The sequence below is a fragment of the Cebus imitator genome, unplaced genomic scaffold, assembly GCF_001604975.1.
Source record: "Cebus imitator isolate Cc_AM_T3 unplaced genomic scaffold, Cebus_imitator-1.0 Scaffold257, whole genome shotgun sequence".
In the NCBI taxonomy this organism is placed as follows: Eukaryota; Metazoa; Chordata; class Mammalia; order Primates; family Cebidae; genus Cebus; species Cebus imitator.
Window position 1 is genome coordinate 2207278 of NW_016107572.1, and position 17502 is coordinate 2224779.

Genomic DNA, 17502 nt, shown 5'->3' on the forward strand with positions numbered 1-17502 from the left:
CTTGGCCTCCCAAAGTGCTGGGATTACAGGCGTGAGCCACCGCGGCTGGCCCCTTTGCCATTCTTAAAAGCCCAAGTCTCTCCCATTTTTCCTCTATCTCCTGTCCTCGCTCTCTCCTCCCCGTGACCGACAAGTTCCCAAAACAGTTGTCTATATTGCTCTCTCCACTTCACCCCTTGCCCTGCCCCATTTGCTCTTCACCTCATTCCTACCTGGACGCGCCCTCACTACTTCACCAACACAACTCTCTCCAGGGGCATCAATCTGCCACACCTAATGCTGACCTAACCCCCTGCTCCTGACCTCCCAGCAGCACTGGGCACTGCGGCCCATCATCTTGCTTTTTCAAGCATTCTGTCCTTGGCTTCTGCGGTGTCACATCCTTCTGGGTTTCCTCTACTTCTCTGTATTTTCCTAAGCCTCCTCTACAGGTGCATTCTTTATATCAGCAAGAATAGGGTCTTCCAGTTCCCCCCACCCTTACCCTGCCACTTTGTTTCTGTGTCCCGACTGAAAATCAGAGTGCCGTGACCACTCTGTGCCCTGCAGCTGCAGGTTTTTCTCAGCAGGCTTGACCTCAACCTGGGGCTTTGAACATTCCTAGGCGCTGATAAAGCCGATAAGTGTTGCCCCAAACATTGACAAGAGCTGGCCACAGCTCTGAGCCAGATTCCTTAAACCTTTATATAAAGTCCATGCCCTGACCCTATGGCTGTGGATAAGTCAAGGGAGAACACCCCTTTTCTCTTGCTGTCCATTGCAAGGATTGCTGCAGCATTCTGTCGTGAGTTTCCCCAATAACAGCTTTGGACTGACCATCCTGCTGTTTAGTGCTTCTTTCTTTGGAATCACAACTCATCCTATCTCAGGGCTGTTTGGGGTAGTCCTTTGTGAGAATTCCCCTACCACTACTTTTGGGGCAATTCCAGCTGAGGGTTCAGCAGGATAAAACAGCAAGTCATTGAATGCTTGATTTGAGTGATACCCTTGAGTATACACTCTGCCTTGGGGATCCGGTGTTATCTAAGACCACAGCTTCAGACCATGCCCACCAATGCCTCTCAGATTTAATTTTTCAACAGAGACCACTCTGCTGAGTTCCAGATCTATTTTTCCATCTGCTTCCTTGACATATCCATTGGGATGTCTCAAAGGCACATCAAACTCACCATGGCCAAGACGAAGCTCATGGACACTGCCCATCCTCCCCCGCTACCCAAAATACTCGGTCATTAACTATTTTCTCAGTAGGTGGCGCTACTACCCATTTATCTGCATAGGCTACAAACCTCGAAGTCACCCCGACCCCTCTTGGTGGGCAGTGTTCACATCATCTCCACATTTGGTCATTGACAGTGCTTTGACAATGATTGGCACATTCAAGGTGCTCTCAAGAAGACTGGTTGAAATGAATGACTGAGTGAATTTATCTGATCTGTAGCTAGTAACTTAGAACTAGCTCTGTTTCCTGTTTCATTCCCATAGAAAAAGACAATCTTGTTTTCTATTTATTTTCCTTCCTTTACCTCTTTCATCATTTTAAACAGTCTCCTTGGTACTGTTGCATCATCTCAGGTTTCCGGAGCTGCCAGCTTCCATTGGTTGTACCTGATGACTCTTTCTCAGGATGGTTCTGTTCCTTCTTTGGTTTTCAGGGGTTTTTTTGTTTTGTTTTAAATTGTGAGCTCATCTTCAGGAAACACTCTTCCCTGCAGGAATTCTACATGCCTTAGATTAAGAAGCATCCTTAAAGAACGGCTTATGTTTGCTTCTGTTGGGTACCCCAGGGATTTTACTTGTTTGCAAGTTGATTTTTAGGTTGCTATCTTAGCTTAGGCTCCTTGGACCATGAAAGGTAGGGCATATCGGCCCCCATACCCATACAAGGCACTGATAGGATTTTGATTTTTCACTCGAGACATGTTTCATTTCTCCTTGGGCCTCTAGCGGGAATAAACTTCTGAGCTCGCTCCCTGGCCCAGTGAACTTTTTGCTTCCTTTCCATGGGGGCAGCCTCTCCAGGGCCCTGGCTCTATGCAGCTGTGCCACTTCTGGTTCCTACCTCAGGTAGGCCCAGGACCCTGTCGCCAGCCCTGCACGGGCCTTAGGAACCCAGCTGCTGCCCATTAGGGTTTAGGCCTAGGTCTAAAATGTCCTTGGAAGCCAGCTCACAAGCTCGCTGCTCCGGCTTTGGCTCACTTCTTTGTTTCTGTCACCCAGAGACTTCCTTTTCATTCCATGGAACACCGTTATCATGCCTCATGCAGCATCGTCGCGTGTTTGTGGTGCGGAGGGCACTTAGTGCGTCCATGGTGTTGTTGGAACCGGCCCTCTTTTCTCAGACCCCACCCCTCTCCTGGTCCAGAGCTCCACGCCCAGGGGAATATCTACCACACCAACAAGGCCGACTCATTCACCTGCCACCAAGACTGAGCCTTCCAAGACTCAAGTCTGATCACATCATTTCCTGCTTTTAACTTCTCATGGGCTTTCCATGGCCTCAAGTGTAAAGTCCAACATTTTATTAACATAGAAGGCCTGATAGCGTTTGGATAGATATCCCTGCCCAGATCTCATGTTGAAATGTAATCCCCAGTGCTGGAGCTGGGGCCTGGTGGTGGGTCGGGGGCGTGTTTGGATTATGGGGAGGGATTCCTCATGAATGGCTTGGGCCGTTTCTTTGGTGGTAAGTGAGCTCACTCTGAGTTCACCACAAAACCTGTCATCTAAAAGCGTGTGGCATCTCCCCTCCACTCTTTCTCCTGCCCCTGCTTTCACATGTGACGTGCTGCCCTCCCTTTGCCTTCCACCATGATTGCAGGCTTCCCGAGGCCTCCTCGGAAGCCGAGCAGGTGCCAGCCCCTGTTTGCTGTGAAGTCTGCAGAGCTGTGAGCCAACCAAACCTCTTTTCTTTATAAATTACCTAGTCTCCGGTAGTTTCTTCCAGCAATGCAAGAATGGCCTGACACAAGGCCCCCGCGAGCAAACACATCTCTTACTATCTAGGCTTAGGATCCCTATTGCTCTCTTAGACACATATAAAGTTCTGCGGCTTCCTGAATTCACTAAGCTGTGTCACATCTTCACGTCTTTGCAAACACTGTTCCTTCTGCAGGATCCTCTCCTCCCTGTGACCGCCTGGGGCTTGTCTACCTGTCCCTTAAGATCCACAGAGCGCCAGCATCTCTTCTGTGATTCTCCTCTTGCTGCTACCTTGTATTTACCTCTGTCATTGCCCTCCTTGTATTGACTTGGAATTATTTATTAACATCGGTCTCTCCTCTGGCCAAGTAAGCTCCTTGAAGCCAGGAGCAGTGTATTAGTGTTCTCTGTATCCTGAGCTGTTTTCCTGTGCCTTACATATAGGATGCACTCAGTAAGTAGCTGGTGAAAGATTGCTGTTTTTGTAGCAGAATGTGAACTTCGGCGCTTAGAGTTCTAAATCGCTAGCAATTTTATGCCCAGTGATCTGTGGTTGGAATAATCTGCCTGGACACCTGGGCAAGCACCTGTCCCAACCTATTGCTTTTACTGCCCTCGGTGAGTAACAAGGCCAGGAAGAAGAAAGTTGGGAGTGCGGCTCTGCCACTTGAGGTCTCTGTTTTTCCCTTGTGAAAGGAGCAGATTAGGTCATATAATCCAGCACTCATGGCCCATAGTTTTTAGAAAATGATGTTGCTATCTAATCGACCTCTTCTGTAAAACCTGTGGTGCCACTGGCTGATTTTGGCATTCAGCCACACCACATCTGCCCTCCTCCGGGCTCCAGTCCGTTCCGCCTTACCTTGCAAGTGGGTCAGCCAGAGAGGCTGGTTGTGGTGCTCTGAGGCGATAGACAGGGTGTTGAGGGCAACGATGAGAATCACCAGCCAGTAGAAGACCTTGGACTTCACAATGTCGTGGCACTTCCAGCGAAAGATGCGGTTCCACTGCCTCCAGTGCCGGCTGAGGGAGGGGACAGAGGACGGCTGCTCCACACCCCACCTTTCCAAGCTGCCTTCAGACACACCCCAGCCACATGTGCCCGACCACCCTCTTCCTCCAGCCACAAGAAAGGAGCTCAGGGCATGGGCTGGAGAGCCAGACTGAGTAAAGTCCTCCAGCTCTCATGGAAGAGCAACAGCAGGGCAAACCTTCCAGGCAATGGAATGAGAGGATGCATGCAAAATGCTTACCCCAAGTGCCCGGCAAGGAGCAGGCGCTCTGTGTGGTTCAATTTTAATTAAAGCAACTCTGGGACACCACATTTCACCCATTATCAAAGACCACTCTTTAACAAATTAATATCTGGTGGGGGGGTGTGGGGAAATGAGCTTTGATAGTACAATCTTTTTGGGAAGAACTGGCAGCACTTACCAAAATTTAAAATCTATATGCTTTATTTATTGTTTTATTATTTATTTATTTAGACAGGTCTTGCTAGGTTGCCTAGACTGGACTTGAACTCTTGTGCTCAAGTGATCCTCCCATCTCAGACTCCTGAGGAGCTGGGAGTAGCTATACCCTGTGACCCAGCAGTTCTATTTCTAGAGTTCCCTCGGCAGAAATGGTCATACTCATGCGCAGCTGTTCCCTGCAGGACTGTTTGCATCGCCAAAGAGGGGAAGGGTGAACTGTGTCGCGATATATTCATCCTGTGGAATATTTTATTTCCAAAGATACACAAAAAGAAAGTGACTCTGTTGTGAAAATTGCCCTCAATAGACAATTTTAAGTTAAAAAAATGTAAGTCACTAGATAATCCTTTAATGGATTATCCTTTAGAGTATCTTGTATTCATTTATTTGACAAACATTTGGCAACACCTCCTATGTGCTAAGCACTGTTCTAGTCCCTGCAGTGACAGCAGTTAACATAAACAACCCCATTATGTAAAAAAATCAAAACAAAAACAAAAAAATCTTGGCACGTGTACGTGTGCGCGTGTGTGCGCATGCAAAGAGAGATGAGAGCAGAGAAAAGGTCTTCGAGGCATACACATCTGTTACCATGGTTACCTCTTTGAAGGGCACTGGGGACCTTCATCTTTTCTTTGATGAATATCTCTATTGTTTGATCTTTAAAATTATAATTAAGTGTGAATTTATAACAGGAAACAGCCAACCAAGGAAACCAACCCTCCTCTTAAGACAAAGGCGAGAGAGCGTGGCGTGTGCTCTTGTCTCCAGCCTCCTTCCTGAGGGGCTCCTGGTTCGTGCAGCCTCTGCCATGCACCCTCCCTCTTCCCTCGAAGAGGTTTCCAGCATGAATGACCTCACCCAGCTTCGCCCAGATCAGAGTGCAGCCCCAAGCATGCTCACTGCCCTGGAGGCTCCCAGTGTCCTTCTTATGTGCTATGTAAATAGGTCATCTGCTCAGGACCCCTCTGATCGCACGTTCCCTGAGGATCTGGCCCCTGCGGAGGTCCCTCAGAGCAGAAACTGGCCCTGTTTTCTTAAAAAGGCTGCCTTTCTAAAGGATTAGACAAGTGACTCTGAAGCCACTGAGGGGAAGTAGCTCAGGGAGCTGGGGGCTGGGGGTTTCCTGAGGCGGTGGGCAGATACTCACATGAACTGGATGACTTTGTTCAAGCCAGCAATTTCATACAGGCTCTCCGTATCAGAGCCACCTTCATCCAAAGACAGCTTTCCTGGAGACAGGAGAGAAAGAGTCAGCCAGCCTTTGGGGCCCCTCTGCACTGGACACACCTGGGCTGGGCAACCAAGACAAGGGCCCATTGACCAGAGACATCTGTGACAATGGGTCCTCGGTAGGCCTGGATTTCTTTGTGCTTTCCAGAGACTGAGATTCCCAAGCGCTAAAGAGCCCACTTTTTTTTTTTTTTTTTTCTTTTTTTTTGAGGTGGAGTCTCGCTCCATCGCCCAGGCTGGAATGCAGTGGCGCAATCTTGGCTCACTGCAACCTCCACCTCCCGGGTTCAAGCCATTCTCCTGTCTCAGCCTCATGAGTAGTTGGGCTTACAGGGAGATGCCACAAAGTCCAGTTGATTTTTGTATCTTTAGTAGAGACGGGGTTTCACCATGTTGGTCAGGCTGGTCTCGAACTCCTGACCTCGTGATCTGCTCTTTGGCCAAGCGCAGTGGCTTACAGGTGTGAGCCACTGCGCTCGGCCGAAAAGCCCACTTTATCTGCAGCCTCAGAGCCATGAGGAGGGCAGCCTGCACCTTTGGGAAGAGTTCTGGTCACACCTGGATCTTATCATTTTGAGCCATTTTGCTTTAGGTAAGTCACTCACCCTAAAGGGCTAATGTTGGACTTGTTCACTGGGTCTCTCAGGCCTGCTGGGGTTAAATGAGGTGGTGTTCTCCATGGAGCCCGCAGGCAAGGTGCAGCTTAGAGGTGGGAGTGAGAGGGTGGGGTGAGTACTGACCACGCCTTTGGGCCCAAACCTTCTCTGAAGTCCTCAACGTCCATGACTTCGCCCTGTGTAATCCAGCTCATGTAGCCCCGTAGGTCCTCATCCAGCTGTTGCTTCTCCCGGAGCTTCTGGAAGGTTCCCCTGGACTTGGCCTTCTCCCGCTCCTTGGTGAATTCCCTGAAATGGGATGGAGATGCCAGGAGGGGAGGAGAAGAAAAAACAGGGCTGGGGGAAGACTGGGCTTCCTGGGTGTAGACACATTCTGTGGCTGGAGTGCTGCTTTTTCTGGCCCTGGGGTGTTGCCGGGAGTCCAGGTGCCCCTCAAGGTGGCTGAGGGGCAGCCCGTCTCTCTGCCCGCTCACCTCTCCCCACTCTCCAGGAACACCCTGGAGCACTCCCTGCCCCTTCCCCGTTTCCTCCTTCTCATCCATCTCAGTGTCTCCTGCCTTGTTTTGGGGTTCCTTTTGGACATTAGAGGTTCATGACAAGGCAGTCCATTGCCTAACTGAATCACCCACAGAGCCCCCAGTTGGCCACACCAACCTTTCAAGCTACCTTAGAAATTTAGTTTTGTACAGACCAAAGGCCTGGAGAAAATTCCCCTGGGACTCCAAGAAGCAAAGTGGCAGGACTGGGAAAAAGGTCCCAAGGCTCTCCGAGGTACCTTCAGGCCAGCAGAGGGCAGCCCTGAGCCACCAGGCAGGACCCGGTGGGACAGGGGAGGACGGTAGTGTGGGCCTGATCTCTGAGGAGCTGCGCCCAGCGGCCAGGAGGGGTCGGCCCACAGGACAGGTGGAGTCGCCCGGGCCACGCAGGGTCCCGGCAGGTGCTCGTGACCAGTTTGTGCCACGCACTCTCTGAAAGTCCAGTGAAGCCTATGGATCACTTCTTAGAATAATGTGAAATGCATAAAATAAAACCACAGTGCAACAAAGACACCAATTACAGCCAGGCTTCACTTAATGACTGGTCTATGTTCTGAGAAGGGCATTGCTAGGCAGCTTCTTCTCTGTGTAGACATCAAGAGCGTACTTACACACACCCAGATGGGAGAGCCCACTACACATCTGGGCTGTGTGGCATAGCCTATGGCTCCTACGCTACAAAGCTGGACACCTGCATACTGCCTGCATACTGCCTGCTGTGCTGCATACTACAGGCAACTGTAAGTATCTGTGGATGTAAACGCAGCTAACATGGAAAGGTACAGTAAAAATGCAGTGCAATCTTAGCGCCCCACTGTTGTATCTGCAGCCTGTCATTCATTGACTGAATTGTCATCATGCAGCAGGTGACTGTATGTTAAAATGTCACTATTAAAATGCAAAAAAATTGGGATGGAGTAGGACATGTGCTTTTTCACTAACTCATTAACTAGCAAGATCCAGCTGCAGGTCTGATGATCATAATTTCAAAGTACGGAGTGATTCATGTAAATGCTATTCACGATGTAAGGTGACACGATTTCTAAGAGGACAAGTCACAGGCCCTGCTAATAGCACGGTGGTTTGTTGCCTATGTTTATTACTGAAGGAAACACTACATTTCAGTTACAGTTGTGAAAATCAAAGATACATGTTTCCTATCCAAGTTCACAGACCCCTGAATTCTATCTACAGACTGCCTGGAGGGAAGCTTCTGGAATGGAGTAACATCAAGGGGGAAGAAGGCTGATGGCAACTTCTAGCCTCTCCTCTATGCTGGGGTGGGTGGAGCACAGCAGGACTGTCTCAAAGAGAACAGCTCTCATGAATCATGACCATTATTATTTAGTGCTTATTTTGTGCTGGACTCTGTTCTAAGTACTTTATATGTATTAACTTATTTAATCCTCACAAGAGCCCTATGAGATAGACACTGAAATAATTCTTATTTGGCAGACACGGAAATTAAGGCATGGAGAAGCTAGGTAATTAGGTAAAGGTCACACAGCCGCCAGTGCAGGGATTTAAAGGTGGGCATTCTAGCTCCGGAGTCCGTGTGCTTAACCAAAAGCTCCACTGCCTCTTGGTGCTGAGATGCCGCTTGGGCGCCCCTGGGGCCAGGAGGCTGGAGCCTCAGGGGCTTCACCAAGGAGTGTCAAAGCAGAAGGACAGGAAGGGCAAGAATCGGGGAGGACCTGAGGAGGAGGAGGAGAAAGGCAAACTAAAAATGGAAGGGCTCCTGCCTGCATCTCCTCTCTTTCCTGTTCACCAGGAAGGAAGCACTCTTGCCCTAGCTGAGGTTACAGGGAACCCAGGGTTGAGTCAAGGACCTGACCCACAGCCCCCTGCCCTGCTCCATTCCTTTCTCTCCTCCTCCTCTTCCCCCGCCCCTCCTGTTTCTTCTCCCTCGTTTCCTTCTCCTTCCTCCTCCTCTTCCCCCCGCCCCTCCTGTTTCTTCTCCCTCGTTTCCTTCTCCTTCCTCCTCCTCTTCCTCCCGCTCACCAGCTGCCTTTGAACTTTCTTACCCGCTCAGGACACCCAGCACCAGGTTGAGGATGAAGAAGGATCCCAGCAGAATGAGGGTGACAAAATAGATCCAGGGCCACTCATTGCCGATGGCATCATTGACCTGGTGGGGGCAGGGGTGTGATCTTCTGAGTTGAGGGCTTGGCTCTCCTTTCCCAAGTCTGCTCATGAAGACTCCACCCAACCCTGGGGGACAAAGAGAGAGCCATCCGGGGACAGTGATGGGACTTTTTTTCCCAGCCTGAGGACTAGTGAGGAAGGACTTTTCCAGCCTGAGGACTAGGATCTGGTCTGGAAGCATCTCCCCAGGGAGACCTTGCTGACTGCCCACCTGGCCGGGCCAAGACTGACCCATTGTCCCTCCGACCGAGAGTGTCTCGCACCTGCCTCCCTCACTTGACCTCTTTCATGGACTCTACCTCCAGTTGATTTATTTAAAGCCAAGATTTTTTCAAATGAACAACCTCCGTGACCCTGGACAAGTCACCTAACATCTCTGAGCATTATTCCCATCTGTCAAACGACGAGAATGACATGGGCTCTCTCTCCTCACAGGCTTGAAACAGAGGTGAAATCATACATGTGACAGTCCTTTGACATTTTAAATAATTAGCTCCCCAATACGCACTTACAATAAATATTTATACTAATCCTTTATACTTGTAAAGCATTTGACACTTTTACAATTTTCCTCTCATAGGCAGCACTGTATTGTCGTTAATTCCAGATTGGAGCCAGGGGGATCAGAGTTTGATTCTTGGCTCTGTTGCTCAGTAAGTTCTTAACTGTGGGCAACTTACTTTAATCTCTCTGAGCCTCAGTTTCCTTATCTGTAAAATGAGAGCAATGTCTTCCATCATTGAAGGATGAAATAAGAAATCTCTTAACAAACACCAAATAAATACTATCCTCCAACAAAGAAACTCATACAGTGTTGACTGCGTGCCAGGCACTGTTGTAACTCAGTTAATCCTCCCACGAATTCTGATATAGACAGTATCATTATCCTTATTTTATGGTGGAGGCAATTAGTATCTAATAATACTTATATGGGAAAGGAGTCTTGCAGAGGCAGAGAAAAAAACTCAAAAGGCCCTTCATTCCTCAAAAGGTCTGAAATTCAAAGCTGTCAGAACGGAGTCACTCACAGCCAGGTTTTTCCTGGTTTCCATTCTTCACCTGCCCTTTGGATCCTGCACAGACATACCGTCTCATGAGGAGTTCCCCATAGGATGCTGGGGGACATACCTGGGAACAAGAAGGGGCCTCACATCCTGTATAGATTCCCCAGGGAGGAGCAAGAGGGAGCTGTGGTCACTCAAGTCAGAGACTGGCCTCCTGTGTGGACTGGCAAGCTCTCCCTCCCCACTCCCTTGCAAGCCTGTGGATGAAGGGAGACGTTTCCAGCAGGCGCAAGCCCAGACCCACCCAGTAAAGGACGTCAGTCCATCCCTCCATGGTGATGCACTGGTACACGGTGAGCATGGAGAAGCCGAAGTTGTCAAAGTGGGTGATGCCGTGGTTGGGCCCTGGCCAGCCACCTCGGCACTCACTGCCGTTGATGGTGCACCGGCGCCCTGAGCCCGTCCTGGCGCAGGGTGATGGCTCCTCATTCTCCACCGTGGCCATGATATCTGGAGGCAGAAGGCAGAGCGAGCATCAGACAACAGTAGTAGGTGGGCAGTGACAGTAGGAAAGGTGTCAGGAGCAGTCTGAGAGAATTGATCGTAGTCTAAAGACACTCTGCTGCACGTGTGAAAGACGCTGCTCACGGAGCAGATGGTGACAGTGAAGAGGAACGCCTGGGGTTGTGGATGCCTACAGGTAGTGGGAATTATGTCTTGGGACCCCAGGCCTCATGGCAGGGTCTGCTTCTAGGATTAATTGTCCTATGCAGTGCAACCCATGGAAAAGGAGTAATCTGAGTGTCGTTTGTTCCCATAGAACTTTAAAAAAGGAGGCAGCTGCCTGGCTGGAGTGGGGCTGGAGGTGGAGGGCTCACATGTTCTGACTTGAGAGTTCTGTCTGGGAGGTGAAATTGGAGAAGCTCCCGCAGTCCTGGGCTGGGCTGTACAAGACACCCAGCTGATGGGGCAGGGGTCTGCACTCAGGAAGTTCCCACCAGGCCCGAGCCTGCACTCCCCTTTGTTCCCCTGGATGGTGCTTTCTTGTCTCGAAAATCCTGCACTTCTGATGACATCCTGCATCCGCGTTTATCTTAGGATGTTTTACAGTCTCCTTTTGTGTTCAGAGATTAGATTGGCTCAGCAGAAGTGGAACACTCTGCCTCACCCGTATTTGCTGTGTAGGCTCAATGCTCTGAAGATGGAAAGGAGAGGACACTGATGGTCCCGAGGGGGCCCTGATCCCATGAAGTCGGAAGCCCCAGTCTGAGAGGGGCCTTTGAGCACTGCTGCTCAGCGTTACTCAAGATCTCACGAGAACACGAGTGAGACCTCCAAATTCGGGTTCAAGGTGTGATCGAATGTCCCCTCCTATCCATCCTGATCATGCTTATTATAGGATGCAGATTGTGGTGGTGGTGGGAAGAGGCTGAACTAGGAGGGTCTAGGAATGTAACCCTGAAAGCTGGATCCGAGTTTACTCTCATGAATGGGGCTTGGGACTGGTGTTGACTGTCTCTCTGTTGTCAGTGGGCATGAGGAGATGAGTCCAGTCTCCTAAGAAGCTCGAGGTCAAGGAGAGTTACTCTGGTGAGCTCGATGCCCGGGCTCATGGAGGAGGCTAAGTCCCGGGGAGCTGCTGGCAGGGTAGAGCAGCCAGTCTCAGAGTGGGACTTGAGACTCTTTCAGGATGTCGGCCTGACCAAAATGATTTTCACAATACTGTTAAGATGGGAGTTGCCCATCTGTCTCCCAGTCTCTGAACGATGTAGGCTGCAATTTTCCAGAGGCTACACGGGTGGGATGTGGCAGCGCACACACGCAGGAGTTGACGTGAGAGTCCAGCAGCCTCTATCAAGCAAGGCATTGGAGAGATTTACAAAAAGTATAAAATAGCGTCATCATGCTTCTCACCAAATATTACTGGTTTTGGAAAATCTAGTCATTTTTTATTAGAAATATACTATTTATGTTCTCATGTCACGAGTTTCTTGCTGTTCTTTAAAACTGAATTAATAAATTGATGTCATGACATGCTCCTTGGTTTTCATTCCTCATTCCCTGAATATCGACAGATCAGACCTGTATCAACAAGAGCTCTCTGAGGTCCTCAGTAATTCACAAGAGTGAAAAGGCATCCTCAGGACAAAAAGCCTGAGAAATGCTGGTTCAGCTCAAGTATATTTGGGCTTCAATGCAGGTTATTTCTGGAAACTCAACAAATGATCCCCTTTGGCTCTTGGGTGTTTTTTCTGAGGTCTCACTCAGACCCTATTCTGGGTGCCTGCTCTGAGGGGCAGCTCAGACTGAAGCTGAAACTATGCACAGGAGAAAGTACATATAGAAATTCAGACTTATCCCATGCCCGTGTCTCCATCTACCACTGGCCCAGAGAGCCTGGAAGGTACCACATTGTATGTGGGTGTTTCAGAGCAAGCCGTGACGCAGACCCCTGCTTGCTTTCTTTGCTCACTGATCCAGCAGAGCTGTCCTTCCTCCAAGTCCCCCTTATCCAGGAGAAACCCATTCCCAAGGTCAACAGCCGTGGTTGGCAATGGCTGACCCCTGGGCTCCCTCACCAGGTAGGGTGGCTCCCCCTTCTGAGCTGTCCTAGGTCCTCTCCCACAGCCCCACTTTCCCTGGGAGCTCACCTGTGCCAGTGAAGTAGCAGGTTTTGTGCATCTTGCCCTTGAAGAGCTCCAGCCCTATGATGGCATAGATGATGACCATAAAGAGGACCAGCAGGGCAATGTGGAACAGGGGAAGCATGGCCTTGAAGATGGAGTTCAGGACCACCTGCAGGCCTGCAGAGGTGAGCAGGGAGGGGAAAAGAGGAGTCACCTCCACCGCACTTGGTCTCACTGCCCTCCTTTTCCACAAATCTTGGGAAGCCTCTGGGATGTCAAGGTAGGAAGGGGACCCAGAACTGGGGACAAGGGAACAGGAAGGGAGAGGAGAAAGGGGTCTGCAGGGACACTGTCACCCACTGGGCACCCCCGACACCAGTCGGAGAGGTCTGAGCACTCGGAAGGCTCTGAGAGCCTTGACATCCAAGCCAGCTCCTTTGCTGCTCATCGGGGCCGTGTTGCTCTGAATGACGTTAACCTGTTCCAGAATCACAGTGAAGACCCTAGAGTGGAGAAGAGGGAGAGAAGGGGTCCAGGGGTTGGAAAAGCCACTGCCCCGGTGGTCTGGGGCCATGTCCTGTCCATGCTGGGGCACCTGTGGAAAGGCCTAGGGGAGCAACAGCAAATACGGTTCACCAACTGCTAACTAATGATCTGGTCATGCTTATCCGGGGAATTTCATTTAAAAGGATTCTGACATCAAGTTCCTACTCAGTGAAAAGAGTACCGTGCCCCACTTGTGAGGTCTACTTTGGGCGCCGAACAGGGTCGAGGCACGTGTGCCACAGCGCTGGCCCCGGGGCTGAGCACCGCCCACGTGGGCTGGAGGTTACCTGTACCACACTCAGGGGTGACCCAGAGAAGAAAATCCACAGCAAGTTCTCCCTCTGCGCTTTTCCTCCCGCGTGCACTTTTTGATAATGCCCTTTATTTTCTTTCCTGCTGGCCTCCTCTTCCTCTCTTAGAATGCTCAAATTTCCATTATCCTTTGAAGTCTACCTCAAATTCCTTCACCTCCAAATCCTCCTAACGGAAGAACTCCCAGGGACACATTGCGTATGAAACAATGATGCTCTGTTAGGTATTGCTTTCTGCATTCTACTATTCTGTATGCATTTGTGTCGGCTTCCAACCAGGGCAGTCTGTAAAAGGCAGAGGCTGATTCACAGAATTCTATTTTCTCCACTGAGCCGAAAGCAGCACTGGATGCTTAGCAGGTAACCAACGCCATCCTTACAGAACCGAAGGACAGCATGCTGGCTAAGCATGCAGCCTCTGGAGCCCAGACTGCCTTGGGCTTGAATCCCAGCACTGCCACCAGTTACCTGTCTGACCTTGGACAAGTTGCTTGACTTTTCCATTCTTTAGCTTCCTTATTCATAAAATGAGGAAAAACAGGATTACTGGGAGAATTAAATGAGATAGTACATGTAAGCACATATTAAGTGCTTGATAAATGCTATTGTTATCAATACAACGTAGTTACTCATGGTAATGCTATGGGTAGAGTTACATTCCCTCCAAATTCATGTGCGGAAGCCCTAACCCCCAGCACCTCAGAAGGCGGTTGTATTTGGAGACACACTGTTTGAACAGGCTCTAAGATGAAACGTGGTTATCGGGTGGGACCCTCATCCCATTTGCCTGGTCTCCTTATAAGAAGAGGAACTCTAGACACACAAAGACACGCGAAGGATGTGCACGCACAGAGGAGAGACCGTGTGAACCCAACCCTGCCCGCCCCTCGACCTTGAACTTCCAGCCCCAGAACTGCGAGAAATGGATTCCTGTTGCCTCGGCTTCCCAATCTGTAAAGTGTTATTTCAGCAGCCCTAGTAAACTAATACAGGGTAATAAGTGTCCGTTTTTGTGAACCCAAATAACGGGTACTCAGTACACGTGCGTGGAAGGAACTAATAAAGGACAGAGGCTGAGACACTTAGGAGCATCCGGAAACTGCTGGCCAGTGGAACCACCCATATCATTTCCCAATGTGTGTGATGGCAGAAAGATAATGGAATTTATAGCATCTAGCCGGGGAAGGAGATTGGGACTGGCAGGCGGGGTGGGGGCAAGGGTCTCTGCTCCACCAACGTGGACAGCACCTTTGCCGGGCCGGCCTCTAACAGAGGCTGCTCCATGCAGCGGTTAGCATGACTCTGGAGTCCCACCCCGCCTCTAAGATGCTGGTGGTGGTGGTGGCAGTGGGCACAGAGTCCTCAGAGAGGGTCTGACCTCCAGTCCCCCACACCCAGCTCTCACCCCAGGAAGACAATGGTGAAGTCCAGCACATTCCAGCCGCTGCGCAGGTAAGCGTCCTGGTGGAACAAAAACCCATAGGCAATGATCTTCATGGCGGCTTCAATTGAGAAGACGACGAGGAAGAAATACTCCAGCTTCTCCTGTGGGGGCAAACGCAGTACCAGCATGCCTCTGTGCTCTCTTGGTGCACCCTTGCTCTCTTCCCTGCAGCCACACTGGGGTCCCTGCTGTTGCTCAGGCAAGCCTGCCTCAGGACATCTGCACTTGCTGGGGTGCTCACCCCCTTCACCCCTACACACCCACACATTGCCACTCCCTTACTTTCCACAGGTCTTTACTCAAAATTCCTTCACTGAGGCCTTCTCTGGCCACCAAGTGTAACGCGAAGCATCTCCAGCATTTCATGTTCTTCTACTCTGCTTAATTTGGTCTTCTTAGCACTTACCCTTAGCTTAAATACCATATATATAAAATATATTATAATAAATATTTATATATAATATATTATATATAGAATCTTGTTCATTATCTCTTTTCCCCACTGGGATAGAAACTCCATGAAGCACAGGGATTTTTTTTTTTTTTTAAGACGGGGTTTCACCATGTTGGTCAGGCTGGTCTTGAACTCCCGACCTCAGGTGATCCACCTGCCTTGGCCTCCAAAGTGCTTGGATTACAGGCGTGAGCCACCATACCCGGACAAAGCATGGGGGTTTTGGTCCATTTTTTTTCGTTACTTGATTTCCAGGGATTAGAATTGGTTGAATAAATGAAGGATCTGAGGTTCCCAAAATGACAGTCCCCAGGTGGTTTCTGGTTTGGGCACTTTTCTTCTCCCATTGTGCAGGGGATGGATGGTAGGAGATGGGGGTGGATCTCTCAGGACTCCCGATGCTGGGCAGCGTTGCTCTTTAATTCATTTTCCCTTCAGGTTCCCTGCTCATCCCAGCTGCCCTCACATCGGCTTCCTTTAGGCAGTCCCTTAAGGGCACAACACTATTAGCAGGGTGAGTGGGGTGCGGGTTCACTGTATGGGGGGAGCACAGGTAAGAGGCTGAGGTTTCGGCTCAGCCCCACCTGCAAAAGGCCTTGCCGACACTCCAGGCCGTGTCCTCGTAGCCTGATCCTCTCAGTTACCCTATCCTTGGCCACATCACCCTTCCCCCTCTTCTGGGCCCAGGTGAGAGCTATTTCTAACTGAGAAAGCTGGTCTCTCTTGTCAGGACTCCAGGCTGAAACTGCTCTCCTTGCAGCCATCTGAACCCTAGCTTGGCAGCTTCTAAGAGCTCTGGCCCCCAGGCCTCCCCAGCCAAGCAAAGCCTCCCGAGGGGCACTGACCCAGCCGGCTGCCTAGGTCAGGCGGCAGGATGGCTCAGCTCCAGGAGGTGTATGTGTGTACATACAGATCCATCCTGATTGGTGCTTCCTGGAGTCACACAACAACGGGGCCTGTACCCCCACATCCCAGCCCCCATCAGCATTAGTCGCCAATGCTCACACCCCTGGAAGCATGTCCTGGGACCAGGGACCCTCCCCATCAGCACACTGCGGAGGCGAGGGAAAACAGGCCCTGAAATAGTTGCAGTGTTCACTGGCTGGGCAGCCGGCCATGAGCACCGGAGAACTGCCTGCACCTGCCACTGCCTGTCTAGCCACAGCCTGGCTCGGAGGGAGCTTGTCGGGGGCTGTGGGCTTCGGATGAGGTCACTCAGTTTCCTCAGCCTGCCAGCTCCAAGACCCGCCTCTTTCCACCATGCTCCCTCCATTCCAACCCTGGAGTGCCTGGAATTAAAACTCAGTACCATACAATCCCTCTGTGTGCGCACAGCATGAGCCCTTGTTCCGGAGGACAGGGAAGAGGGATATGTCCACTCTTGCATCACAGGAACAGTGTTATCAGTGTCACACTGACTTGGCTGACAGCCTCTGCAGCCTGGGCTCAGTCATCCATGGAAAAATGAGGGATAGTCATTCCATAGATATTGATTAAGCTCCAGACTGGATGCCCTGGGTAAGACCTGGCTCTCTCCCCAAGATCAAAGTCATCCCAATTTCCTGTGACATCCCTCAGAGTCCACCACGGGCAGGTGGGAGGCAGTAGATGTATGGTGGGATGGTTTTCACCAGTTCTGCTGCCTTCGGCAAGTTCCTAAGCCTCTGTGAACCTCGGTTTCCTCGTCTGTAAAACTGAGATAATGAGAGCTACCTGGAGGAGTCATGGTGAGAATTAAACGGCACCTTGTAAGTAAGCGTCTGCCCTTGTCTGGCATGCACCAAATACTGAACACAGCTACTCTTACGAGACACCTGGCTCTGGGTGAAGGTCTGTTTTCTGCCTACACTGTGTTCTATTGGTTTTCACAGAGCTGTTGTTGTCACGTCTGTGAGCGGTCACCAGGGCTTGGCTCTGATCTGCCTCACGCTCAGCATGTCGGAAACGAAACTCCACCTCCTGATAGAGCTGCTCTTCCTCGTGTGTCCCTGTCTCAGCCAAAGGCACTCAGTGGCCCAAGCCAGAAACCCCCAGGGTCTTTCTGGACTCCTCCTGCCTCTTGCTCTTCCCAGGTCCCAGTGTCCAGCAGGTCCAGGCCACTCCAGGCCTACTGCCTCCTGCAACCAGCCCTGCCTCTTCGACTGTCCCTGCCCTTGCTTGCTCTTCCCTGTCTGCAGTGATCCATGGC

General features: G+C 50.6%; 1 protein-coding gene across 2 annotated transcripts in view; it reads right to left on the reverse strand.

Moving 5' to 3' along the window:
* Window positions 1–17502, reverse strand: part of CACNA1S (calcium voltage-gated channel subunit alpha1 S) — a 77078-nt gene that overhangs the window by 43270 nt on the left and 16306 nt on the right. For both annotated transcript variants that reach the window (XM_017499408.2, XM_017499409.2), the window contains exons 3-10: window positions 14822–14961; window positions 12920–13062; window positions 12584–12736; window positions 10237–10442; window positions 8808–8911; window positions 6390–6535; window positions 5548–5629; window positions 3785–3945 (exon numbers count right to left, since the gene is read on the reverse strand). In XM_017499408.2, the coding sequence (XP_017354897.1) occupies window positions 3785–3945; window positions 5548–5629; window positions 6390–6535; window positions 8808–8911; window positions 10237–10442; window positions 12584–12736; window positions 12920–13062; window positions 14822–14961 (1135 nt within the window). The remainder of the gene's footprint in view (window positions 1–3784; window positions 3946–5547; window positions 5630–6389; window positions 6536–8807; window positions 8912–10236; window positions 10443–12583; window positions 12737–12919; window positions 13063–14821; window positions 14962–17502) is intronic.